At 45.8% G+C, this 27,078-nt stretch overlaps 1 protein-coding gene across 1 annotated transcript in view; it reads right to left on the bottom strand.

Annotated features, from left to right (window-relative positions):
- Nucleotides 1-1,802: 1,802 nt before the first annotated feature.
- Nucleotides 1,803-27,078, bottom strand: part of LOC114667383 (complement C3-like) — a 64,769-nt gene continuing 39,493 nt past the window's right edge. The window contains 17 exon segments of the mRNA XM_028822659.2: nucleotides 1,803-2,712; nucleotides 3,065-3,200; nucleotides 3,866-3,949; nucleotides 6,424-6,510; nucleotides 9,421-9,510; nucleotides 11,351-11,456; nucleotides 12,017-12,106; nucleotides 12,201-12,288; nucleotides 14,913-14,964; nucleotides 15,364-15,454; nucleotides 15,623-15,682; nucleotides 17,083-17,241; nucleotides 18,754-18,914; nucleotides 23,516-23,669; nucleotides 24,570-24,665; nucleotides 25,029-25,188; nucleotides 26,876-26,951. Coding sequence (XP_028678492.1) covers nucleotides 2,574-2,712; nucleotides 3,065-3,200; nucleotides 3,866-3,949; nucleotides 6,424-6,510; nucleotides 9,421-9,510; nucleotides 11,351-11,456; nucleotides 12,017-12,106; nucleotides 12,201-12,288; nucleotides 14,913-14,964; nucleotides 15,364-15,454; nucleotides 15,623-15,682; nucleotides 17,083-17,241; nucleotides 18,754-18,914; nucleotides 23,516-23,669; nucleotides 24,570-24,665; nucleotides 25,029-25,188; nucleotides 26,876-26,951 — 1,829 coding nt within the window. The 3' untranslated portion in view covers nucleotides 1,803-2,573.

Genomic DNA, 27,078 nt, shown 5'->3' with positions numbered 1-27,078 from the left:
ATGGGGGGGTCAAGGAGGGAAATCTGTCCCCGGGCGCAGCATCCAGGGGGCGCCAAATTTCTCTTCCCCATTGCATTTTGGCAAACAGGAGGGGGGCACATATTCTTCAGTTGTCCCCGGGCACTGAAAACCCTCTGGGGGTGAGAGAAAATGGAAATAAAGGGAACAGAAATCCCAAAAACTAAAAGTTAAAGGAACAAGCAAACCTTCAGTTAGAGGATGGCCTGTGGACCTGGGGATTGGTTCTCAGAGTTGGAGCAGATCTGACACAATTAAATATCTTTAAAAAGCAAGTCAGGTTCAAACAAACAGAACCGTGGGAGGAAAAGTGGACTTCCATGTGCCGTGTCGGTGGAGCATGAAACTCACATTTGTGAAGTCGGCTTACAACGTCAAGTTCTTCAAGCTGAGTGAAGTTCTACTTGCTTGGCTGCTGAGGAACACAAAGAGACACCAAAAAGAGTAAATACTGTGGCGGGCGACCGGGTCCCATAGCCCGGCTGGGACGCCCCTTCTACTTATGTTCAGCCTTGGGCTCCTCAGTACCTCCCCCTGGATGCTTGGTGGCAGCTTACCCAGCTCACTTTCCTGCAGGGTACCATGGGAGATGGAGTTCTCCGCGACCCTGTGGGGTTCTGGGGTGGCCACCAGGGGGTGCTGCATGGAACAGGTGATCAGGCACATGGAGCATGTCTGGGTGGGCTATAAAAAGGGCCAGTGACCACCACTCAGGGCCAGAATCGGGAGGAAGAGGACGAGGTTGCCTGGGAGGAGTGGTGGTGCCAGAAGAAGGGCTGTGATTTGTGTGCGTTACTGTGCTGTGACTGGGGGGTTCATTGGGAAGACGTGCCCTCCAGCTGACGAAATAATAAAGTCTTGTTGGATTTTACACGTGCCTCTGTGTCAGTCTGTGCCGGGTCGGGCGTCCGATTCACAATACGCAGAGTCAAAGACACACACAGACAGACGGAGAGCAGATACACTCGTGGGACTTCAGGGCTCTGCTCCCTCCACACCTCCCCACCCGTCTCCTTTCAGATCTTCTGTATTCTTCCCAGTGTCGGTCTTGATGGCGTCAAGTTCTTCGTTGGCCTCGTTTCCTTTTTCCGCTGACCATTCTGTACAATTGGTTTGCATTTCCAGTGTCAGTCTCTGCTGCCAGTGATGTTTCTGCTCCAGAACTTCTCTATGTGTGACTCTTACTGTTCCTGGTTGACTCGACTTGATGTTATTTTAAAAGAATGAAATGGACAGGACTGGCGAGCTCTGTTGGGTTGAGTGGCCAGTTCCCACTGTCCTAATGGTATGTGGAGCAGCTTTCTCCAGCACCGTACTTTGAATGCATCGGATTTCTTCATCATTCAGCTTTCACACTCATAACAATATTCATAAATTCATAAATCTCTCACACCGGTGTCCAGCAGATGGCACATCACAAACACTTGTAATAGTAAAATGCATTGCATGTGTCATTCCAACAGATGTCGCATCATGAATCCCATACCAAATGGCATAAAACAGACACAGATGTATTGCATGGTGCCCTGCAAGCGCTAACCGTGAGGTCTACGTTGACTTGGATTTCAACTTGTCTTAGACAGCTGGTGGAATACAAAACTACACGGTGAAGAGGGTGAAGTTTTCACGAGGCGCATGATTTAGTATTAGGATGACAAGATGATGAGTGAAGAATCCAAAGGAACAGGAGCTGAGAGCAAATGAAGACGGAGCCACAAAGCTGAGCCGTCAGGAAGCGTGTTGTGAGTTTTGAGTTACAGCAACAGACCAGGAGCATCTGGAGCTCAAAGCCACAAATGGATACTCGATTTTATTTGTTTAATAAAGAAAATTAAAACAATTAAACAAACAATAAGTGATCACAATATGAGGGACGTAATAACACATTGAACAGAAGCAAAAGAAAACAAGAAGAAAACGAGAAATCAAACACAGAATTGACACGTAACTGAAGATCTCCTAAAGAAAAAGCCAAAAGCAAAGCCCAACCACTGAATCCAGAAGAAAGGTGGGAGGATGAAACTCTGAAATGCTTTTAAATGGACTTTAAAACCTGCTGGGCACACCTTGGGTCAAAGACAGGGAGCGTGACGCTGGCCAAACGCGTAAATCCTATCAATAACACCGCACAGAGTCCGACTCCAGCGCAGTGAAGAGCCGAGTGCAAGGCCCGTCCTCACAGCTCCCTCTGGTGGCTTCGCTCTTCATAGCCACGCTAAGTAAGGAGGCGGGGCTGAGACGGCGTTCCAGGACTGTCATTCACCTTCGGCCAATCAGCTTTAGACGCAGCCTCTGATGTCATGAAGGCGGGACTCTGCGCGAGGGCAGGTAGTTTCCCATTTTTTAATGGCAGATCTCCTTAAAATTCAAGCCTTTTCTTTGACCTCCCAGTTTATGGTTTATTCTGTGAAACGTCACGTGCAGGAGAAACACACAAAGGAAAATAAAGTATGGAAATGGTGAGAAACGAAGACCACCTTCTGGACCACCTGAAATGAGCCAAGCAGAAAAATCATCAGAGACTCAAAACGTGTGGTGATCCTGAAGAAGACGGCTTAAGATTGGCATCCAGCGGTGAGGCCATCAACTAAAATCTTAATGTCTTCGCAGGTCTTCTTGTATCTGGGGTCCTGACAGTCTTGGGCTGATGGCCACCACTCAATCCACGTGTCTGAGCCAATGAAGTAATAAATCCTGCAGGGGACAGAGAAAGTGGGCCATAATGAGATAACGAGGGTCTTCATAGACCAGGAAAGTGTTCATTGAAATAGCTAATTACATGGGCCACCTCACCCTTCCTACTTCTCACTGACTTCCTTACATTTGGAACAGGAACACCCCCCCCATGATTCTACTCTTAACACCCACCAACTCAGCTGTATAACACTATAGAAAAGCCAGTGGAGAGCAGGAAAGGACCGTCAGTGACGACAGCGAGACTACGTGACAAGGGGGCTTTAATACCCGGCACAAGAGCCCCAAAAACAGAAGTTATGCTCTTTGGGCAACCAGACAGAAATTGCTTTGGTGTGAATGTGAAACTTACTCTTTAGACGAATGCCACCAGTCCTCCATATGTCCTGTTATCAGGTAATCTTTATTGGTTTCAAGATTCAAGGTTTTCTTGCAGGAACTTGGAGAGAAGAAATGTCGCTTCTGTCCTTCAGGCTGCTCCAAGTCTGCTGAAAGAGAAGCCACACAAAGAAAGGCCGTCACCATCTCAACGTCTCTGATAGCCCTCAAGACTCCTGAAATCAGAGAGTTCAGGACATTCCATAAAGGGCTGCATCTCTTCTTTCCTACAATCTCTATCTATCTATCTATCTATCTATCTATCTATCTATCTATCTATCTATCTATCTATCTATCTATCTATCTATCTATCTATCTATCTATCTATCTATCTATCTATCTATCTATCTATTATTATTATATAGTGCCTTTCAAATCTATCTATCTATCTATCTATCTATCTATCTATCTATCTATCTATCTATCTATCTATCTATCTATCTATTATTATTATATAGTGCCTTTCATCTAATCTATCTATCTATCTATCTATCTATCTATCTATCTATCTATCTATCTATCTATCTATCTATCTATCTATCTATCTATCTATCTATCTATCTATCTATCTATCTATCATATGGTGCCTCATCTATTTATCTATCATTTCATCTTTCTCTACCTTGGTGACGTGTTACCCGGTAAGCCCACTCTGTACAAAACAATACATAACGGTACAAATGTGCACGTGGATTCTGGGATATTTCATTGGAATATTCAAACAATTTTTCATTTTTGGCTAATTTAGAAGACACCAAGAAACACTTTAAATCACCTGCAAGGATAACCTTCACAATTTCCATGTTGTATAAAACGTAGTTGGACTTTTCCGTGACTTCCAAGAGCCGAGCTTGGTATGCTGTGGGGAGAAAAGGAAGTGGAGGTCAGAATGGACGCTCGTCATGTGTTTTCTTTGTCATTTCTTTTCCTGTTTTTGTAACCAGTGTTGTTGTGTCGCTTGCCTTATGTTAAGGTAATGCATCAATTTGAAAAGTGCTAGAAAAGATAAAACTCAGCTTTGTCTTATAAAACTAATAAAACACGAGGCCCTCTGGCTGCCTGCATTTCCTCATTCTTGTCGTTTTTTGCATTCTACAGATAGCGCTGCTCTTCTTCTTCTTTCTGTTATTATGGTGCTTTGCGACATGTATTCAACCTCTGCAATTTGCTTAACGCTCAGCACATGTTATTGCCCCTCTTTTTCTTTGTTTGCTGATGACTTTTCCATAATAAACCTCACAAGCGCAGGTCAGTTTGCTGAGGTCGCCACTACCCCCAAGTTTTAATTTCAACATATCAGATCATAAAGCTCTGAGGAAGACCAACATTGAAGTTATAATAACCTTATATGTGCAGTATAACTGGCTGTGCCACGGGTTACAATCCAAGTAATCAGCGTAGACCTCAGCATTAACGTGTGTTGTGCCGGGTCGCTGTTACACGCCTTTGGCACAGGAATCATAAAAGTAGAGCTAATGTTTGTGATGCACCATCTGTTGGATTGCAGTGACACAGAAACCAGGTGGACACACAGACAGACACACAGACACTTGCCCTAAAAAAGTGAAAGATTGCCTATAAAAATGGAATTACATTTTATATTTAGAATTACTTTAGAGCACTTTGCAGAGATCTGTTTTCACTTTGACATTATGCATCATTTTCTGCAGGTGCAAAAAGCCCAATGACATCCTCTGTGATTCAGTGCTGTTTGTGAAAAGTTCCAAGGGGCTGAAGATGTTTTAAAGGCGCTAAGGGAGTTGCCATTGTCATTTGTTTATAAAATGCATGAATGAAATATGTCAGAAAAGTTTATGATGATGATAGCATCTTAGGATCTGTCTTTATCTTTTTATATATATATATATATTGTCACACACGTGCGAATAGGAGGCAGCTGAGAGAATTACATTAACACATCCGCCCAGGAGACAGCGGGGTGCACTGACTCTCTTTCTGAGTCTCCTGCAGACCTTTCCTGGGAAATCCCACCGGGAGCTCAGAGCACATCACTTCCTGTCCCAGCCCCCGAGGACGACATCACTTCCTGTCCCAGCCCCCGAGGATGACATCACTTCCTGTCCCGGCCCCGAGGACGACATCACTTCCTGTCCCAGCCCCCGAGGATGACATCACTTCCTGTCCCGGCCCCGAGGACGACATCACTTCCTGTCCCGGCCCCGAGGACGACATCACTTCCTGTCCCGGCCCCAAGGACAACATCACTTCCTCAAGTCTTCAGAGGGCACTTCTGTCTTGTACAAATTACTTGCTTCTCAAACCTTTTTACTTTTTGCAGCCAGGAACACATCATACGGGTGGCTGCCCCAAACCTTTGTGACGTCTGGTGTCTCTTTTTGTCACAATATATATATATATATATATATATATATATATAATCAGCATTTAACTTTTTGTGCTCCTTGTATGCAATGTGCTAAATTGACTCATGCATTATTTGCCTTATTAGGTTCTCTTTCATGCCTCGTTCCTCAGGGGGCCCTCTTTTGGAGTTGTGGTGCCCCTCCAGCCCACCCACAGACATCTCCTCAGGTCACTCCTGCCAGTCTCCTCTGTCTCATTATTGAGTGGTTGCTCTTTGTTTTGTTCGGAGTTTCACCTGCTGACGGGTAGACACTTTTGAGCTCCACCTGGGGTCACCGTGATGTTTTCTTTGAAGTGATTTGATATTTTGTTAATGTGTTGTCATCTGCACGTCTTCTCCTGCTCTTGTATAAACGTCGCCTGAGCAGTGAATCTGCCGACTTCATAAAGTCCCCAATGATCGCATTCCACTGTGACAATACACAAGCGCGTGAGTGACCACACAGCAAAGCTCCAAGGCCAGGCTAGAGGGCACCCATTGCCGTCGGTGCCCTGCGACTCCACCGGTGGAGGTTATAGGTTATAATCACCTGACACAAGGGAACAGGCTCAGCCAATAAGCTGCTGTCAGCATTTGGTGTTCCTTTGGTCACCATGGCTCATGACCTGGTCACAATGTTTCACAAGCTATACAATTGCTTTTCTTTTTGCTCTTCATTCATTTTGAGAAATGGAGAAAAGTCACAAAGCGTTAGTCTGGACTGATGAAATTCGAATGCCAAAATGGATCAAATGGGACATCATAAGAGGACACTAAATGTCCATGAAATGAGAGAATGAGATGGAAAGCCGCTTTATCAGATGCTTCCACGGCCTGTGCTGCCCACATGTGGAACATAAGAAAGGGGTGCTTGGTCATTAGAAGGAGACCTCCTAAAAAAATAACAGACAGTGAAGTGATGAATGCACAGAGAAGAAGCAACAGTAGCAGGACTACAACGTGTTTACCCCAATGGACTCCGGCCTCGCAGACCACACTCAGCCTGTCCTCCTTCTTCAGCACCGCCTCGTTCTGCTCCACCAGGCTGCAGTGCTCTAGGAGAAAAACAAGAAGTTGAGAAGTGGCTGGGAATTGGTGGCTGGAATGAGAGACAGTCAGGTGAGGCCTGGTGAGCGCTGGGAGGACGGAGACAGACGCACACACAGCACACAGTCACCGGGCTCACTCGTACCTGTGCTGGATGAGCAGTCATAACCTGTGACGAGGTGTGCCAGCTTACTGGACGTGAAGACTGTCATCCATCCATCCATCCATCCATCCATCCATCCATCCATCCATCCATCCATCCATCCATCCATCCATCCATCCATTATCCAACCCGCTCTATCCTAACTACAAAATGTTATGACCGGATTAAAATAAATTGAAATAACAAGCAGCAATCGTGTTAGGAACAGCAAGCTGGATCCTCAGCCTGGGCCTTTTCTCCCATGGACTTCATCTCAAACAGGAGATGCCACTTTTCCTGATTGCCCACAGATGACATAATGACCTCTTGTCTTTCATCTCTGCACTCAGATCATCAACATAAGTTCAGTTCTTGAGCACCTTCTGCCATGAATCTGGAATTCTGCATTCCTCAATATCATAATAAAAGAGGAACATCTCAGTGTGTACCCGCAGGTGCACATCCACACCAGAGTTCTGTTTCCAGGTTGGAGGACCTCAACTGTTCCCTAACATGACACTTCAGTCTAATCCTGTAGGCCCCCCTCCAAACTCTGAGCAGAACACCTCATGCCGCTGTCAAGTGCCGCCATGTTTGTTGCTCTTAGCACTCCTTGGGCATTCATCCTGGCAAAGACACCTTGACCTGAAACTCCACCTGGGATGTGCAGAACACAGGACCTCCTCTGCAGCGGTGTAGACAATTTGTGATCCCTTTAGGATTTTCTCTATTTCTGCAAGATACGCCATCAGACGTGAGCAGACCCTTACAGCAGATGAAGTGACCCCAAATCAACAAATGGCCCAAAACCTTACACTTATTGTGGAGAATGATCCGGTGTTACATATTTGTGTGTGAAGAAGTCTGTGGACCTCTGGGATTCTCAGCTCAGTTGAAGGAGACCTTAGAGTCAGGTGTAAGCGTGGGGAGGGCTGCTGCCCTATTTAAAGAACGGGGTCTTCGCTATCAATGTCTGATCTTCACTAAACGTGTTTGTAGAAGTGTGTCATATCTGAGGACCTTAGAAAAAAAACTTATTGATGTTCATCAGGATGGAAAAGCTGACAAACCCATTTCTAAAGAGTTTGGATTGCACCAGCCCAACGGCACTAATGGAGGAAATTCAGCACCATTGTGACAGACCCTCCTCAGGAGTGGTCGACCAACAAAGATCACTCCAAGAGCAACAGTGCGTAACGTTCCAGGAGGATGCAAAGGCCTCCCTTGCATTGGCTAAAGTCATGGTAGGCTCCAAAGAGAACATTTCGGCCCTTGTAAAGTTTTCTAAAGATCACACAGATGAGTCAGAAGGCTATTTAAAGTGTTCTGAGGACGAGTGGTCTAAATGAGAACTTTATGACTTGAAGGACATTCCAGCAGAAGAACCTTATCCCATCCATGAACCATGCTGGTGACAGTATCACGGTTTGGGCCTGCTTGGCTGCCACTGGACAATGGCTTGCCATTGTTGATGGAATTATGAATCTTGAAATGTCCCAACAAATTCTACAGGGAAATGTCAGGACATCCTTCTGTGTGAACTTGAGCAGGTCAACGAGCCTAAACACATAAGTCATTCTACCAAAGAATAGTTAAAGCAAAAGACTGCTCATGTCTTGGAATGGGAGAGTCAACATCCTGACCTTAATGCTGTAGAAATCCTGTGGAAGGACCTGAAGCAAACAGTTAATGCAAGGAAGCCCACCAACATCCCTGAGCTGAAGCAGTTCTGAGAAGAGAAATGGGCTCAGAATTCTGAACACTCACTGGAGATGTTGAGATGAAGTCAGTGCTGCACAAGGGGGTCTCACCCATTACTGAAAGAAAACATTCACAGACTTCTTCACACACAAATACGTAACTTTGGATCATTTTCCTCAATAAATAAGTGAACAGGATGAAGGTTTTTGTTTTTGTTGGGTTCTCTTTCAGTTGTTGTAGGACGTGCGTGAATGTCTGATAACAGTTTAAGTCTTATTTATACAGAATTAGAGACAATTCTAAAGATGGGCTTTAGAGTGTTGAACCACATGAAGACCCTAACAGCAGGTCAGCCACCTGTAAATGCTTTTCTACTTCCAGATACCATGGCTGATATGATGTGTGATGTCAACTCCAGAGGCACTGGGTGCCATCACTGTCAACAGATGAACGTCCAGCCTGGCGTGCTTGCTGGCTGCAGTTGAAAGGACTCCATCCATCTAGCATGGGACAAGAAGACCGCACCAGCCCGATACATCATCTGGACATCATCCATCCATCCATCCATCTATTATCCAACCTGCTATATCCTAACTACAGGGTCACGGGGGTCTGCTGGCGCCAATCCCAGCTAACACAGGGCACAACGCAGGAAACAAACTCCAGGCAGGGTGCCAGCCCACTGCAGCATCTGGACATCAGTTTCTGTAAAATTACATACTGGAACTCGTCTGGGTCCGTGCCCGTGGGTGCCCAGTGCCAGTTTAGGTCACTCCGTCTACTTTAGAGCTGCCTCTGGTAATCAAAGTGAATGTGAGCAGTCAGCCCTGTGCACACTGACACTTTTAATTGACTTTACTCCATGATCAGTGCTTGAAGTGTCCCGGGACTCACGGCTGCGCACTGCTGGATCCTTTTCTTAGTCTACCGGTGAGCATCTGCTTTGTGAAACTTCTGGGGAGGAACACTGAACTTTGATGAACTGCCATAAGAAGAGCGTCACCGGTAATTGGGTTCCACTTCCAGCACTACACATCGTGCCGGCCACGTAGGTCTTTTGGAAGTGAAGTATTACCTTCTGCACATTTGCACACATCTCTGTAGCAGATTTTGCTAAGAAGCGCACTTTTTTCCTCCGGATTATAGAATCTCTGGCAGCGTTTATCTGCAAAAAAAAATGAAGAAATGGTTTTCTTGTTACTGTTTTCCATTTCTAAATCTACGCATACATTCTGAGTGCAGTCTCCACAAATAAAAGGCAAAGCCCTCACTCACTCATCACGAATTCTCCCACTTTCCATAGAGGTGGGAAGCTGCTCATTCCTTGTACTGTACTTACAAAAGTTAGGTGTGTTTCATGTCCTATTGCAACACCCAATGGGGAGAAACGGGTGTCCCCCCTAAACTGTATATATGGATAGGGGAAACCCCTCCTGACAATTTCTGCAACTTCCAATGTACGTAGGAAGCCCAGATGTCCCACGCTCATCCTTTACACTGTACTTACAAACGTTAAGTATGTTTCACTTCACGCCGTGCCCCGTAATGAACTTTCGAAAACAGCGTCTTCTTTTTGGCGGTGCTCACCATCATGCCGTAAGGAACTTCTGGAACTGACCTCTCCTTTTGGTGGCTTCATTCCTTATTTTCATTTAATTTCTAATTGGGATTAATAAAGTATCTATCTATCTATCTATCTATCTATCTATCTATCTATCTATCTATCTATCTATCTATCTATCTATCTATCTATCTATCTATCTATCTATCTATCTATCTATCTATCTATCTATCTATCTATCTATCTAACAGAGGATTTATTTGACAAGGGCCGCCCCCGGTCCCCCTTCCTACCCCGTGGTTGGCTCCCTGCCGATTTACACTAATGACATCATGTGCCTCCTCACTCGCTTCCTTACTTTCCTCAGCTGTTCGTCGTGCTCACTGCTCCCTTCTTCTTCTTTACTCCACCGCTTCAAGTCTCTTATCGTTGGCCTTCCTTCACGTCTTCCTGCTGGTGACTCCTGCCCGTTCGTTTCATTTCTTCACACTCTTAATCCTCCAGGCAGGCCCCCGCATGCTCTACTTTTGAAGGTCGGCGCACCAATGATGTGACTATGAAACTTACAAGCACCAAAACTTTGTAACGGCACCAGGCTTCAGATCAGATCTCTGCACAAGGACCTCATTGAGGCCATGGTCTTCACTGGCACTGGCTCAGGGGAGACTCGATTTATTCCTAGCATCCAATGTTTCCTTCTTCATAACTTCTTCAACACACTATTTCTCCGCTGTGAAGTGCGGGTATTTTGGTTGGACTGTGAACTTCAGTTCATCAAATGAGCACAAAAGGTCTCCAACTTGGCCTGTTTTCTGGGCTGTAGGCTGCTAAAGCTGTAACTGTGCCCTTACCAGAACATCATCCTCTAAAACGTAAATGATCAGCTCCTCAAGCTGCTGTTAAAGCTCGTGGAGATTTAAGTGAAGTTCTCCGGGGACAGAACTCATCTGGACATCCCTCGCTGGAGTCTGCTTCTTCTCTATGTGATCCTCTGGGCTTTCTCCAGAACTTGAGATGAATTGCTTTGCTATTTGCAATCCTCAGTTGTGCACTTTGAGGCACCCTTTGTCGTGTCTGCCCAAGGCGTTCATAAAATGGGCACATGCCACTTGCAATTGTTGGCTTCAATGCAAACAAAGCGATGTTTACCAATTAGCTTTGAATGTCATGGGTTCTCACATTTTGCCGACGGGCGGCTGGCACTTAGTACACCATGTAAGCCCATGTGATGACTGGGTATCTGAGCAGGTGACTCCCTCGTGTGGTGTGCTTTCAATGGTCCTAAATGAAATATGTCATCCAAACTAAAGAGCTGTGATGATGAAGAATTATTTTAGCTGCTCTTGAGTTGGTGAGGTAGAAGACATGGATTATCTTAGCTGGGATCTTCAGTTTTTTAAGTGGTGCTACCAGCCCTTGACTTTCTGTCTCTCAGCTCCCTCACCTGAATCGTAGTACTCGTAGATGGTGACTGCAGCTGGCTGAATGAAGCCCACCTTAAACATCTTATGGACTTTAATGGAGATGACTTCCGAATGCTTGTTTGACACCTGTGAAGAAGCAGAGCTGTTACTGGAAAGTCTCTAATGCATGATATCCACCTTAGTAGATGGAGGCACCGAGTAGAAATGCAAGAGATGTTGGAGACTCTAAATCTGTCTTTGAGTCAGGGACCCTCAATGCATGGTGGGCCATAGAAGCACACATCTGGCTTTTTTGGGGCTATCAGAGGTTTCTCTTAATAAATCATTACCATAAAAGCTCAAGGTTTACTTCCATGGAAGTCAGAAGGCTGCTGGGAGCTGCAAACACAAACATTCAAAGGTAATGCGTGGAAACATAGACATAAAATCTGTCGGCTGAAAAGGCTCAAGTATCTGCCATATGGTTTCCAAGTGTCAAAGTCACAGGACAAGAAGCCCAACGCTCAGCCAGGTAGGCTAAGGGGGAAGTTATGGTGCTCAAATAGCTATCAGGGATTTCCATGTGAGTCCTGTCCATGACATTTGAGGACAGGGAAGGCAGGATAAACCCGGGCCTGGCAAACAACGTTTGTGCTGTGGAGATGTTGGAGATGAAGAATCGAGTTACAGACACACAAAGGAGTTACCTTATCCAGGTACAGGATAAGAGATGCTTTGTTAGAAAGGACCTTGTCCACCTCCACCTTCTGAATGTTTCTGTCCGCTGCAGATGCCAACTGTAAAGTTCAAAACAGAACCAAATGCCTCATTTAAATGACAAATATTTTCATTCATATGGGAAAGCCACACTACAGATGTACCTGAAGCTACCTTTTGGAGGTCGGTTTGGTCAACGATGAAGCCTGTCAGCATGGAGATGTCAAGAACGGACATTGTAGCATCTCTTTCACCGTGATACCTGTAGTGGAGAGCAAATAACTGGTATTGTCACAAAAGTGGGGCTGCAGGGGTTCAGGCCCTGACCTCTTTGCTGCTGTTGGCCCAAGTGTCCTTTTCTCCCATTGGGAGTGTGCGTCTGCTTTCCATTGTGACAAGTGACATGACACGTCATTGGCTTTGTTAGAGCCAGGCAAGCTACTCTGGGCTATGCATCGAAATAAAAAAGTGGCGTCTTTAACACGGGCGTCACAACGCTGGGGCAAGTGTCTGAAGTAAAGCTGCGACTTGCTTAGTGGCTGTGGACAGACACGTCCATTGAAGCACGAGGACCCCCAGCTTCAATGGATTTCTAAAGGGAAACATTGTCCACACTGTAAGTAATCCATCCATCCATCCATTTGCCAACACACTGAATCCATACACAGGGTCACGGGGGTCTGCTGGAGCCAATCCCAGCCAACACAGGGCACAAGGCAGGAACCAATCCCGGGCAGGGTGCCAACCCACCGCAGGACACACACAAACACACCCACACACCAAGCACACACTAGGGCCAATTTAGAATCGCCAATCCACCTTACCAGCATGTCTTTGGACTGTGGGAGGAAACCGGAGCACCCGGAGGAAACCCACGCAGACACGGGGAGAACATGCAAACTCCACGCAGGGAGGGCCCGGGAAGCGAACCTGGGTCCCCAGGTCTCCCAACTGCGAGGCAGCAGCGCTACCCACTGCGCCACTGTGCCGCCCCAAGTAAGTAATACGTGAAAATTGTGAACGGTCATTGTTCAATACGCCTTAAGCAACTCAGTTTGAATCTCTTCCTGTTTGGTACTAATTCTACCCGACTGGCCGTCATTCTACGTTGTTCCTTCTTGTTATTTGAACCCCTAGGATTCCATGGGGTAGTTAAACCCCCCCAAATATACAAGAAAATCAAAACAAGAACCAGAAAAAAAAACAAAATTACGAGGATCCTGACAGCACTCGGGCAACTCCATTGTGCCTCTTTTTGCTCTTCTGAGAGTCTCTTTGCATTTCTCTACTTTTCTGAACAATCAATCCTAACATTTACAGAAGATTCTTCATTTGCATGTTAATACAAGCCAGGGGTTTATGGTTATTCCTGCTCTTTTTTGTTACATTTCTGCTGTATTTCTAGTTGTTTTACCAGCTCCCCATTTTTGGGTCTTCTCCAGTTGAAGCCAGCAGGTAGCCTTATAGGTGGGCCTCTGGTGGATTCACAGCTGTTTTTTCTTGGATATCACAAACGATAGGCACAACACTTAAGTTGAGTCTAACTACTCTAACAACATTCTACAGAGGAACCATAGAGAGCATCCTGAGCAACTGCATCACTGTCTGGTTTGAAAATTGCACAGTCAGAGATCTTAAAGTCCTACAACAGATAGCGAAGACAGCTGAGAAGATCATCAGTGTCTCTCTTCCTTCCATCGTGGACATTTACACCACACGCTGCATCCGCAAAGCCACCAGCATTGTGAATGACCCAACACACCCTTCACATTCACTGTTTGCACTCCTGCCATTGAGAAAAAGGTACCGAAGCATTCAGACCGTCGCCACCAGAATGTTTAACAGTTTCTTCCCCCAAGCAGTCAGACTCCTGAACACTCGTGGACCGGACTGATATCTGAAAGATCTGCAGTGTTTGCACATTTGACTCACGTGCACCTTGTTATATATTATGTGTCTTTATGTTATGCGTCGTTGATTCTTCATTGTCCCGTGTTCTATGCAGCACCCTGGTCCTGGAGGAACGTTGTTTCATTTCACTGTATGCTGTACTACTGTATATGGATGAAATGACAATAAATACTCTTGAATCTTGAATCTTGAATGATCTGAGAAAACAAGGACAGATTTACCATGAAGATAACGCCACCCATGGCTCCTCTGCTCGACTTATCCTCTTCTTGCGGACTTTTGCAGAGACACACACTTGTGTACTCACTAGGACATGTTTTCCAATTAAACAGATCTTTGTGATATCTTCTGCTGTTTCATTTCCGAACACCATGTTAGCACAGCGTGTCTCCACAGACTCGGTCCAAGTGGAGTGTGCGCTGCCCTGCTAGTTGTACCCAGCGTGGACAGACAGAAGGTCAAAGGCTGAGAAGCCGTACTCTTTAATGCAGGCTTCAGGAAAGCAGCCACACCAAGGATGGAAGATGAATTCACTAATGACAGCTCGATGGCCAGAAGGCGAGACTCTCACTAGCCAGAAACACAATATGGCTGTAGGTAAACTAAAACTAAAGTAGAGCCAGCAACACCACTGGGCACAGGAAATGCCAACATGGATCAAACTAGGAGGGGGAAAAGGAAAAAACCAAAGTGTGACTATCAAGAATATTATCACAGCGGCACACCTGCCATCTTGTTTGCAATCACCTTGTTTAGCAGGGCCCATGGTGGCAGTGCCACCTTAGATGAGCTCCACGACACGAGGGCCCGTTCATTTTGCCATTTTAATACAGCAGGACTTTCAGGTCACTGGTCAGACATGCTGACTTCTTTGACCCTCACAGATCTATCAAGGCCACATAGCCGGCCATTTGTTGTTAATCACAATACGTCTGGCATCCAGGAAAATTAGAAACAAGAGAGAGTTGAACTTACTTTGTACTGATGGTGAGGCTGAATGTTTGTAAAGCTCCTACCGGTGCCTGCACTAGAAAAGAGAAGAGCATTTTACCATTTCTAGAAATTTCTTAAGTATAGCCCTGCATGGCTGTGTGTTCTGTTTCCATCTCAATGTCCTCTGGGGGTTTCTGACATGTTGACCAACTGCGCTGTCCTACTGTTGGGGACATTGTGGGACCTGAGCTGGACAGATGGCCTCTCAGACCGGGCACTTTTGATTCCAAAACAATGAAGTGGATTAACAAATGATTAAATGGACAATTAGCGTCCCATTAATGTCTCCGCAACTTTGTTTCTAACTAATGAAGGATTTAAGCATAAGAAGAGGGAGAAGTGCACGGTCTGCAGGCCTTCTGCACTCTCACGTCCTTTAGATTTAGTTAAGGTTCTGGATGTCTACAAAGAGCATTGAGGTCTCAAGACGTACCACTTGACACTTCTGTCATCGTCACTTCCAGATCAAACTTCTTGCATGTGGTCTTTTCTGGTTCCTTCAAAGCGTAGTAGATAACCATCACCTGCAGAATCACCATAATAGGTTACCAAACTACCTCGGTCTGCACCAGTTATGCAGGACTTCATTTAGGATGAAATCCAGGAATAAGTACGAGTTGCTGGACACGGTGGCCCCACCAAAGTTCCCAGGTGCTTTTTGTTTTTATGGATTCCTCCAGCGAGATACTTACTGACAGTGTTCTCTGGCCTCTCCCTTTAGCATTCACCAAGATGTCCTGGCCAATGTTCACCTAGATAAAGTAACATTAATGTTTAGCACTTCCTATGAGTTTATACAGAATCTCCACATTTTGATTAGGACCTGGTGAGACACCAAAAAGCCACTTCTACATGTAGAATGACTAACATCACATGACTTCTCAAGGGTGTTTACTGCAAATTAGGGAGCTGCAGCCCAACATGGCCACATCACGTGCATGGCAGGACTCGGCCCTAGTAAGGGCACTGTGCCCACTCACATACACACACGAGACAGCTGAAATACCAATATGGGTCGGGGGGCTGCTAAACCAACCTCTGCCTAACAAGGATATTGTGACAGCAACATGTCTGCCATTCTATTTGTGTTTTTGCAGGGCTCTTGGTGGCAGCGCCACCTTAGATGAACAATTTAGAACCATCAATTAGCCAAACACACACCCCTCTGGGAAGAAAACCGGACAAGCCACAGCAAAAGCATGTAGACACTTATAGAGCAGGACCAGCTTCTCAAAGGTCTTCATGATGGGGGACATAAGTGACACTGGTCTGTGGTTCATTAGGCGAAGAGACAACTGCCATCTTTTGAACTGGAAGAATTGGTGACGGACTGAACAGGTGACAGAGGACAGCATGGCATTCATCAGCACAGGCCTTAACGGCATGGGCACTGACTCCATTCGGCCATGCCTTCCTGCATGTGGCCCTCTCAGTTGGCTCTTGACTTGAGCTTTACTTACGGGCAGCCCGTACTGATGGCCGGAGGTGGGCTCATCACAGGCCGTACCACCAAGCTGCTAGGAGTTGTTGATGCAGTACAGATGGGGTGGTGGGACTGGGCATTGGAAAAAGGCGGTGGAAGGAGAGAATAATCAATGAATTGATTTCGTTATTTTGGACTGGCAGGGCCATGTGGCTCAGCGCTGTGCTCAGGCCAGTCAATGTTTGCATGTGGCGTTTCTCACTAAGTATAAACTCCCATCTTTCATGCAGTTGACCATCGGAAAACTAAATATAAGGACAAAGAAATTGTTTCTAGCACATTCTTTTGAGCCTTAGATCTTTTTAAATACTTCTGTGAGCAGCCTTCGGTTTGTCATCAACAGTGGTCTGAGCTCCTACATTCACATCACCTGGGCGCCATGCTCACCCGGGCACAGATGACTCATTCATTCATTCAGCGCCACCACCTAAGCTTCTTTGACAGTTTGGTTGTTTGAATCTTCTGCAAAACTCAAGGCGGGTGTAATTGGATTAAAATTACAAGGCAGGTGGGCACAGAGAGTCTCAAAGATGGTCACTCAGATAAAGGCCAAGTGATAAAAATACAAATGCACACCACACTCCACCATATTCTCAAAGTGGAAATTAAAGGGGAGTTGATTTGCACTGCAGCTCTTTGGTTTTGTGAGTGCAGGCCGACAGCCTTTACCACAGCCGATCTTGAAAGGTGGGCAGTCTCCATGTTGATTCTCCACCTAAAAGGCCTGTTGAGTTCAGTCGTGCTCAGCTCAACATCCAGGTCAATCTCCTGCTGGCCTTGCACTGTAGTCAGGTATTCTGTAATTGCTTGAAACACGATGATGTTGGCCTGAAGGAGAGAAACAGGCGATTCAGAAAGTCTTCAGACCCCCTTCTCTCTCTGCATGCTTTACTGTGTTGAAGATTTCATTTAAAATGCAATATCTGCCATTTGCATTCGTCATCCTAAACTCAATAACCCATCAGGACAAAGTGACAACATGTCTTCAGAAAGGTTTACAAATGACCCTGAAATCTCTCTTCCCTTTGCCACGGCCCTTCAAATTGGGCCTCCTGTTGGCTTGAATTCTCCTTGAGATGTACTGAGAACTTGATTGGAGTTCACCTGTGTCACACTGACTTGGTGGGACATCATTTTGAAAGGAACACGTGTACCTGAATATAGAAGGTCCACAATCTGACAAAACCCAAGCCAGGAAGTCCAAAGTCTGTAGACCTCCATGATAAAAATGTGTAAAGGGGACAAGAGGTTCAAACCATTTCTAAAGCTTTGAGTGTTCCCTGGAGCACAGTGAGCTCAACATTTCTGAAATGGAAGAAGTTTGGAGCACCAGGACACTTCCAAAAGTTGGCTGTCTGGCCAAACTAAGTAACTGGTCAGGAAGGGCCTTGGTCAGGTAGGTAGTCAAGAAGCCAACAGTCACTCTAACAGAACTTCTGAAGTCATCTGCTGAGAGCCTGTCAGAAGGACAATCATCTCAGCAGCACTCCGTCAATCGGGTGTTTAGATGGACCCTGTTGCCACGTTTAAAGGACTCTGAGAGCACAAGGAAGAAGATCTGTGGTGTAATGAGACAAAAAGAGAAGTCATTGGTAGAACACCAAGCACTGTGTCTGGTGAAGACCAGGCGATGTTCATCACCTGCCTACTACCAACCCTCTAGTGAAGCATGTTGGTGGCAACAACAGACTATGAGGACAGGGAGACGGGTCAAGACTAAGGGGAAGATGGAAGTCCTTAAGGAAAACCTACAACCTTCGACTGGGGTGATGGTTCAAGGGCCAGAAGCAGATAGCCAAGACAACACTGGAGTAGCTTTGGGACAAGTCTCTGAGTGTCCTTAAGTGGCCAGACTTAAACCCCATTGAACGTGTGTGGAGAGACCTGAAGACCGCAGTTACCAGACACTCGCCATTCAAGCTAAGAGATGGTGAGAGGATCTGCCAGGAAGAATGGGATAAACTGCCAAAGTGCTGTTGCACAAGGTGTGTAGAGGCCTACCATGATGACTCAGTGCTGGAACTGCTGCCAAAGGGGCTTCTGCAAAGTGCTGAATGAAGGGCCTGAATGCTTTCATGAATGAGAGGCTTCGGTTTTTGATTTAAAAAAAAATTGTTAACCCTTCTGAAGACATGTTCTCACTTGTCACTACAGGCCATTGAGTGTCAACTGATGGGCCAAAATGACAAATTTAAAATGAAATCGACAAAACCATAAAGTGTGAAGAAAGGGAAAGAGTCTGGAAAGACTTGCTGTGTGGACCCACACGTCAATAACCATGCGGGCCTCAAACTGTAAGTGAAACACTCTGAAGAGCAGGAGAACATCTCACTGAAATACCTGAGTTGTGCCATATCCAGTCCCATAAAACTCTTGTCCTGTCAGCCATCTCACAATCTTGCCAGCTCGGTCAAAGTGGGCAGTTTTCACAGAGGCCAGAAGAGCGTAGCCAGTGGCTTCAAGAGTGAAGAGATAAGAGCCTCCATCCCAATGGGTTCCATCTGTGACACAAAAGGAAAGTTTAAAGAGATGAGAGCCTGGTGGTGAGGGAGTGTGACAAGACGCTGGGCTAAGTCTTCACTCTGTCTGTCTGTGTGTATTCTCTTCAGGCCCGTATTTTTGGTAAAAGAACAGCTGAGTTTCTCTTTGACATTCACTGGTGGGCTGTGTTGGCCGCCGTTAACCATAATAACCACCCCTTATGACCCAAATTAAAGAAATCATCTTAATGGGAATTTGAACTTGTAAAGTCACCCACCCTTCAAGGAAGCTGACCCGGTGTGGCAGACATTTCTCCGTTTTATTGTAATTAACGTCTCGCATCAGTAACAGACTTTTAGCAAAGCAGTTTGTAAAAGTGAAAGCAGACAAGAAGAGACATCACGACAGCTGTTATGGTGTATAAAATCTACAAAGTATTCTCTATATTTCTATTATTATATTTTGCTCAGTCCCAACAAGATGAATTCAGATGTAGGAGACATTATAATAAAAAAGGCAGGTCCTCTTCTCATACACCTCACTTTTATAACAGTTGTTCACAGCATAGTGTTACAATTGCTTTACAGCCTGGGAAAGGAAGACTGAGCCGATGCCTCAGGACGTTGCTTACTTTATGGATGGACATCTGGGATGACAGTTTGGTTTACATTCCGGGAAAAAAGATAGATTAACTCTTTCAGGGCTGATGTCGACTTTTGTCCAAATTCAGGGGTAGAGGACAATAATCAACTGTAAACTGCAACAAAACTCGCCCCTTACATTTTAGTTTGACTCTCTTTGCTAGAAGGACAGTTTCATAGCTTTGTTGATTTGACCTCAATTCTATACGCGTGTGTGAGAACCGAAGAGCAAACAACCTCTACAATGGCATCGACATCTGGCGAGAGACCAAAGCGAATGTGCAAAGCAAAATACTCCATGGACGTTTTATGTAATTTCGTTGAATAGGACTCTGACTTGTCAGACTCCAAGTCTGATGCAAGTGGTCTGGAGAACGAAAGTGAGGTACCAGCATCGTCTGATCGGTCCCCGGCTGATGGTGGTGCTGAACACTTTTGTGCCTATGGCAGCGTTCGCCTGGGAGGACCACCACTTATGATGACAAGAGGTACAAACCAGATTGCGTCACACTGCCACCATCGCCACCCACCTGCTGTGCGAAGACAGCCAGGCAGCCAGCCCACCGTGCATTCCTGCTGACCACTGAGGCGCTACTGCCGCCAGAGATGCCAAACATGCGCCAACAGAAGGCACAGCACATAGCAACAGACGTTTTATGTTGATTTATGTGGGAAACGATTGCTTTCTGTGCTTTTCAGAAACCTTAGTTCTTTGGAAAAAATATTCAGCTCTCAAAGAATGAAAGAGTTTGAGCAAAATTCATCCATCATATTGACAGCCAGCCAATCAGGTGCATGGAACTATCATGTGTTGTGAAACCACAGCATGAAACTTTATAAAAAAAAATGTCTCATTTGAAAGCAAAGTCAGAAGAAGAGAAACAGCGACGACAGAAAAGCGACGTCAGAGAGGAAAACAAAGACTCGTGTGACCAGTTTTCATCCGATCGTCAGTTAACAGCATTTTCATGAACATCGCTTGCTAAATCAAACGCCGCACTGCAACATTCATCCTTGTCATCTTTACTTTTTCGTAAGACTAACATATCCAGACTTTTCTATCAGTCCTATTTTTTATTATTCTTTGTTCCACTGGTATTATTATTATTCCTGTAATAAATACCACGCTGCTTTTAACTTTCTATGCTTTGTCTTCATGTCTAGTGTGATTGAAGTAATAAGGTTGATTTCTTTGAGGACCTGATGCAGCCAGAGGTTTGCCATTCGCTCCGTGCTGCGAGGTTTATTAAGGCCGAGGGTGTGCGCTCCACCCAATAGTAGGAAACAGGATGTCAAGTAAGGCATTCTGGGCTGATAAATGGCCGACAGTCAAGGATGCTGAGCCGTTGTATGTTTAAATGTATTCTTGTAGACCAAAAGTAACATTTAGGTCTGAGATATCATTAAAACATCGCATGTTGTTTGTGCCGATAATAAGTAAGTCTCTTGGAGTGCTGAGAGAGTGACAGTCACTGTGTAATTCCTACAGCACTTGTGTGCTTTAAAGGTTAGCCAGCTGTGTGTGTGTCACGTTGTGGTGAGGGTCCGAGTGTCTGCGTATGTCTATGAATGTGTGCGTCCATCTTAAAGTGCAACAGCAGACCAAGCCGATAACAAACTTGACGAGTACACTTACCCATGAAGAAAAACAGGTAAAGGGTAAGTAGAGGGAAAGACTACGATAATACGACAGCCTTGCATTAGGATTCTGCTGTCCAGACTCGCACGCCTACCTTGACCCAATTTATCAAAAATCCAAACTGTGGACATCAAGCGCCTGCCTGGCTCGGTCATACTGTATGTGCTGGGAATGTCCCACCAACATTAAGCATCTACAGTATGTGAATGAGAAATGGTGTAGGAGGGAGCATTTTACAGTTAGAACTAAAATTTGTAATTCAGAGACTGAAATTCTGGCAGTCAGAATCCATCCATGCTTTTGTCCAAGGGAGATCAGTTTTATTGTCCTTATTTATGTTTCTGTTCCTCCGTCTGCCTCAGAAATGGCTCACTCCGTTACCGGCCTGCTAACGATGAATCATTCTGACCCTGCAGTTGTCATACGTGGTGACTTCCACCAGATGACTTTGGCAGGAACGGTGACAACCTTCCATCAGCAGGTGTCATGTTCCACTATCCAGTCTAACATCAAACAGATATCTACGCAGGGTGTTTAGTTAATCGCTTATCCGTCAGATAGCGCTGGACGTGTAGTTACTCCCGATCCTTAAGCAGCATTGTTTGTGCACTGACTTGTGAGAGGCCAGAAAAAGACAAAACGAAACACAAAGGTCAAACATGGGAGACAACAGGACTCAGCGTCCAAACCAAACTGAGAACCAGAAATCAACGTCAAAAAGCAAAAGCACAGATTCCATAACTGAGAAGGGCAAAAATAACATTTTTTAGGACAACAAAACACGGCCTATCCTGTCAAACTCGGATACTCTGTGGACAGCCTTCAATAACGTCACCAATGGGCACAGCAAGGAGCCTTTTGGCAACCGTTAACAGGGAGAAGGCAAATAGTCAGTCAGTCAGTCAGTCAGTCAGTCAGTCATCATCCAACCCGCTGTATCCTAACACAGGGTCACGGGGGTCAGCTTGAGCCAATCCCAGCCAGCACAGGGAGCAAGGCAGGAACAAATCCTGGGCAGGGTGCCAGCCCACCGCAGGAAGGCACATACAAAGCTCCAAAATAGCGAAGGTCGTCGGGCAAACAAAACACAAACTTTCTAAAGGTACCTGATGCAGCATTTCCAACCAAATGTTCGGAATTCTTGAGTGTCAAAACTCCTGACTCGATATGCGGGTTGTGTGGATTATACTCTGCCATGGCATGAATAATTTACGATCACATTAAAGTGAACGCAACGGTTGATCTATTGGGGTACCCCACATGGCACTGTTCAGGCATCGACTTGTCTGACTCAGCCTCCTAAACTCATTGGGATTGTGATGTCCTTGAATATCCAAACCAGAACGTGTTTCTTTTGGGAAAGGTCGCAGACTTTCTAGGAATTCGGCGTGAATTGCTGCATGCTGTCCCAAAACAGCTCTTCTTAACCTCTTTGCTATCTCAACGTACAAAGGAAATGACCGGAATTGGGCCTAAGAAGGGTGATGAGCGATGAGAGATGTCTTGAATGTCATACCGATTGTATCTTTCACACTTTTCTTACTGTAATTCACTTTACAAGCTCAATAAAAAGGACGTAACTTCAGCTGTCTTGGTATCAGCGAGCTCCCACTCTCCTGGGGTCAGGTGGCCTTGGGGTGAGGCCTTTCTCATGGGTCATTTTGGAAGGTCTCACCCTACCCAGCTTTGGGGGGCCTAAGTGACCCCAACAATATTTGCTGCAATCGGTTTGGAGGCAGAGAAATATGAAGCAGTGGACCCTTAAAGCCAGGGTCTCGGTCTGCCTGTTAATACAGTAGCACCACCAGGAGGTTACGTTTGTTCACTCCTTGTCCAAATGCAGCCCCTTAAGGGCACAGAGGATGGTCTGGTGAAGCCCCCCATAGCTGGTAACTGGGGTGAAAGTAAAGACGGTCAGAGTCAGGGTAGCAGCACAGACAGTGTGACAGGCAAGAGGTGACAGGTAAGAGGCGGAGAGCTGGTGGTGACACGTCTTCCTAGCCACCACTGAGAAAAGAAACTAAGAGTTTAGTGGCACCTTTTGTGTTGGGTACGTGTCACGGGTGGTCTGATATCATGAGAAAACACACATCCAGTCCAGGTAACCACGGCAGACCCTACCCGACCCACCAAACTGCAGTCTCCCTCCGCCACTGAGCAGCCCACAATGTCCCCATTCCGCCACACTCCTAATGCACAAGCAAATCTGAAACACGGAAAGATGTCGCTTGCTGTCTGTGGAATGAGGAACGATTGAGGTGCTGCATACCAGACTAGAAGACTTCATCATCATGTCTACATCTCTGTAGGCCTCTGACTGGTGTCCAGTCCTGACCCTCACCTGGCGAGGCAGATGTCATTAACACAGAATCGTGAAGGATCCTGCCACATAAGGCCAGTGCGTACGAGGAGATCGCCACCGTGTAGGGCTTTTGTAGTGTTGGAAGACGCCGATTCAGGAATGTGGCTGCCTTTTCTATGCTCGCTTCCAATGCCTTAAAAAAAATAAAATAAAAGATTAAATAAACACGTTAAGTCTCCAGTGCAGGCATAGGAGGCGCTGTGCTGAGGGTACTGACGTCTGAGACCACTGACATTACAAAGAAGAGCATTTCAAACTCCCACCAATGTGCACTGCCTAAAAGATGGGTGAGAGCCGGAGAGTTATCTGTGAACAGTGAAAACTACATGGAGAGATAAATACAATTCTGTATCTACACAAAGTCACCAACCTAGGATATTAGAACATTCTGGACGAGAACAGGCCATAGAGCCCACCACAGCTCGCCAGTCCTGTCCACTTAACTCCTCCAAGATAACATCAAGTCGAGGTTTGAAGGTTCCTAAAGTCCTCCTATCCACCACACTACCTGGTCACATATCCCATGTGTCTGTGGTCCTCTTCATAATGTATCAGGTGTCCAACGGTGTCCCCCCTGTGTGTTCTTGATGAACTCATTTTAAAGTCACCGACTCGATCCACTGCTCTAAATCACTTCATAATTTGAAATACTTCAGTCAGGCCTCCTCTTCATGTCCTTCCTCATAACTCACCCCCTGTAGCCCCCCATAATCAGCCTCGTCGCTCTTCTCTGGACTCTTTCTAGTGCTATTTGTCCTTTTTGTAGCCTGGAGAACACAACTGTGTGCAGACCACCAGATGAGACCTCACCAGTGTCTTATAAATCTTCAGCATATCTCCCTTGAAACTGGACGTTCCACGGACACTGCTGACCCGCGGTGTTCTGCACATCTAGCAGGCCCTCTGATCTCCAACAATTCATGGGGACGGCTTACAGAATTCCTGATAGAAACTTTCTGAGGTAGCCTTACCGAGCAGAAGAGCAAACGCCGATTTGGAAACAAACGATGTCCACACAACACGCCGCACTCACCGGGACTTGACTTCTGCAGAGTTCTCTGGATTCTGCCAAGGCAATGAGAACAAAAGCTGTGAGAGTCACAACCGATTCTGAGTTCCGCTGTCCTCCCTGTTGGCAGAGAAAAGCCCATGAGAGAAGTCCAAGACCTCACAAAAAGGTGGCGGCAAACTTCAAACAAAGACATGAAAGAAATGACAATGCAAGGGCATGCAGAGTGGGTGCGTGGAGACCCTTCCAGGCTTCTGGTGTGGATGGCTCACCCCTACCTGTGCACCACCTTGAAATCCGGAGCCCCTGATGCCAAAGCATTTGGCCTTCGATGTTAAACGTTGATTCTGTCATCGACATTCAAAGAAATTTCTACAGCTGCCTGTCAAAGATGTCTACCGGACAGGTTCAGCTGCCTGTTATTTGTTTGCTTTATTTTCTAATATTTTGCATTGGAATGTGAACATTTTCCCAAAAGCGTACCACCATCTCTCCATGAACCGTGGGGGAGTCCTCCTTGAAGAATCCATCAGGGAACTGCTTGTTAATAATCAGCCACCTGAGGGCGCTACAGATCACCGTCTCGTCCACTGATATCATAGTGTAGGCCATGGTGAACACCTTTACCACATGGGCTGTCAACCTGGTGGGAGAATCAGAATTGTCACATGTCACAAAGAGCTGGTGACACACGCTTCATGAATATTAATTAGCTTTACCTCCAGTTCAGACCTCAGGGTCCCCCGTGGCTGCAGCTTTTTGTTCCAAGCAGTTCTTCAATAAATCAGTCAGCTATTTTATGGAGCTCATTGACTTTTTCTTTTTATTTTGCATTTATAGAAGTACAGTAGTGACAGAGTTTTAAGAAATGAAGGCGTTTGGAATTTGTTTTTTGGCGTCTCTAAACGTTTTTTGTGGAGTTTGCCTTATTAATCGTACCTGAATGCCACCAATAAATGCTGAGCAGAGAAGACTCAGAAATGTGCCGCTACCACAGTGTTACCCTCTCATTACGAAATGATTGTCTAAATAAGATTTAAAAGGAAAAAGAACAAATTCGTATGCACCTAACAAATATAAACTCCTGCTTCATACAGTGAAAAGTTAGCACCACTTCAAATAAATGTAAAAACTGGGAAGGAACCATCCATCCATCCATTTTCCAACCTGCTGAATAAGAACACAGGGGTCTGCTGGAGCCAATCCCAGCCAACACAGGGCACAAGGCAGGAACCAATCCTGGGCAGGGTGCCAACCTACCGCAGGACACACACAAACACACCAACGGGACAATTTAGAATCGCCAATCCACCTGACCTGCATGTCTTTGGACTGTGGCAGGAAACCCACGCAGACACGGGGAGAACATGCAAACTCCACACAGGGAGGACCCGGGAAGTGAACCCAGGTCTCCTAACTGTGAGGCGGCAGCGCTACCCACTGCGCCACCGTGCCACCCTGGGAAGGAACGGCTTGCTTAATTAAAGTCCATTTAGCAGAAGAAGTGGGCTGAAAGGAAAAGCTGTGGCCACGGGGGGGCCGCCAGGTCTGAACACTGAGACCCACTTGTGATGAGAGGGGAGGCACAGCAGGCCGATGTCCCCGGCAGTAAATGCGGTGATATCTAAACCCCAGCGTTCTTCATGTCATGTCACGTCATTTTCTGACCTGCTGAATCCCGAATGGGGTCACAGATGGAGGCCAATCTGGCAAGCGCAGCATGCAAGGCAGGATTAAACTCCCATTTTGGGGCATCGCAGAAATCCATGAATTGATTCATTTGTACCCACATTCGGGGAGACCACCAAGCATTCCTCATGAAGTGTGGGTTCAAATCCATCCTCTGAGAAGCCTTTTTCTCACGTTGGCAATTGTCACGGGTGTTACTCTTAACCTTTAGGTCGAGTTCTTCCGTATTTATACTCCATTCTGTAGTTTGTGATTGTGTGTGTGTGTATTGCATCGAGGCACTGCTTTTCAATCTTTGGCACATCCTACTGTATTTTATTACTACTTGTAGCTGTGGTGCTGCCCGGGGTGAAGTTTAAGTAATCAACGTGGGCCTCAGCGTATTCAGCATTAACATTTGCAGGGCACCATCTCTTGAATTGGATTTTGATACGCATGCAGTAATAAAATGCATTGTGTTTTTCATTCCAACAGATGGTGCATCACAAACATTAACACTGCTTTTACAACTCCCATACCAAATGGCACATAGTAGAGACATGCCAACTGTGATGTGCTAATGTGAATGATGGGTCACAGGAGGCTGCAACAAAGTTGTCTTCATCAGTCAACCACGCCATTTTTAACAACGCAAGTATTACCAGGTGCTTGAAGGATATGTGATGAGTAAACCAAATGAGCCGTCTGCCTTGCGGAAACTCAACTCCCGGATGTAATCTAAAGACAGGGCGAGAAACGAAGTCCTGGGTCAGGCTTATGTAGATAAGAAACTTCAAAAGAAGAAGAAAGTTCAAAGCACAAACAGCAAATGCACGCTTAAGGAAAAACAGCTGAAGGGGCTTCT

This window comes from Erpetoichthys calabaricus, chromosome 17, assembly GCF_900747795.2.
Source record: "Erpetoichthys calabaricus chromosome 17, fErpCal1.3, whole genome shotgun sequence".
Lineage (NCBI taxonomy): Eukaryota > Metazoa > Chordata > Cladistia > Polypteriformes > Polypteridae > Erpetoichthys > Erpetoichthys calabaricus.
The sequence above is the reverse complement of the archived record's forward strand: the minus strand, read 5'-3'. Positions and strand labels throughout refer to the sequence as shown.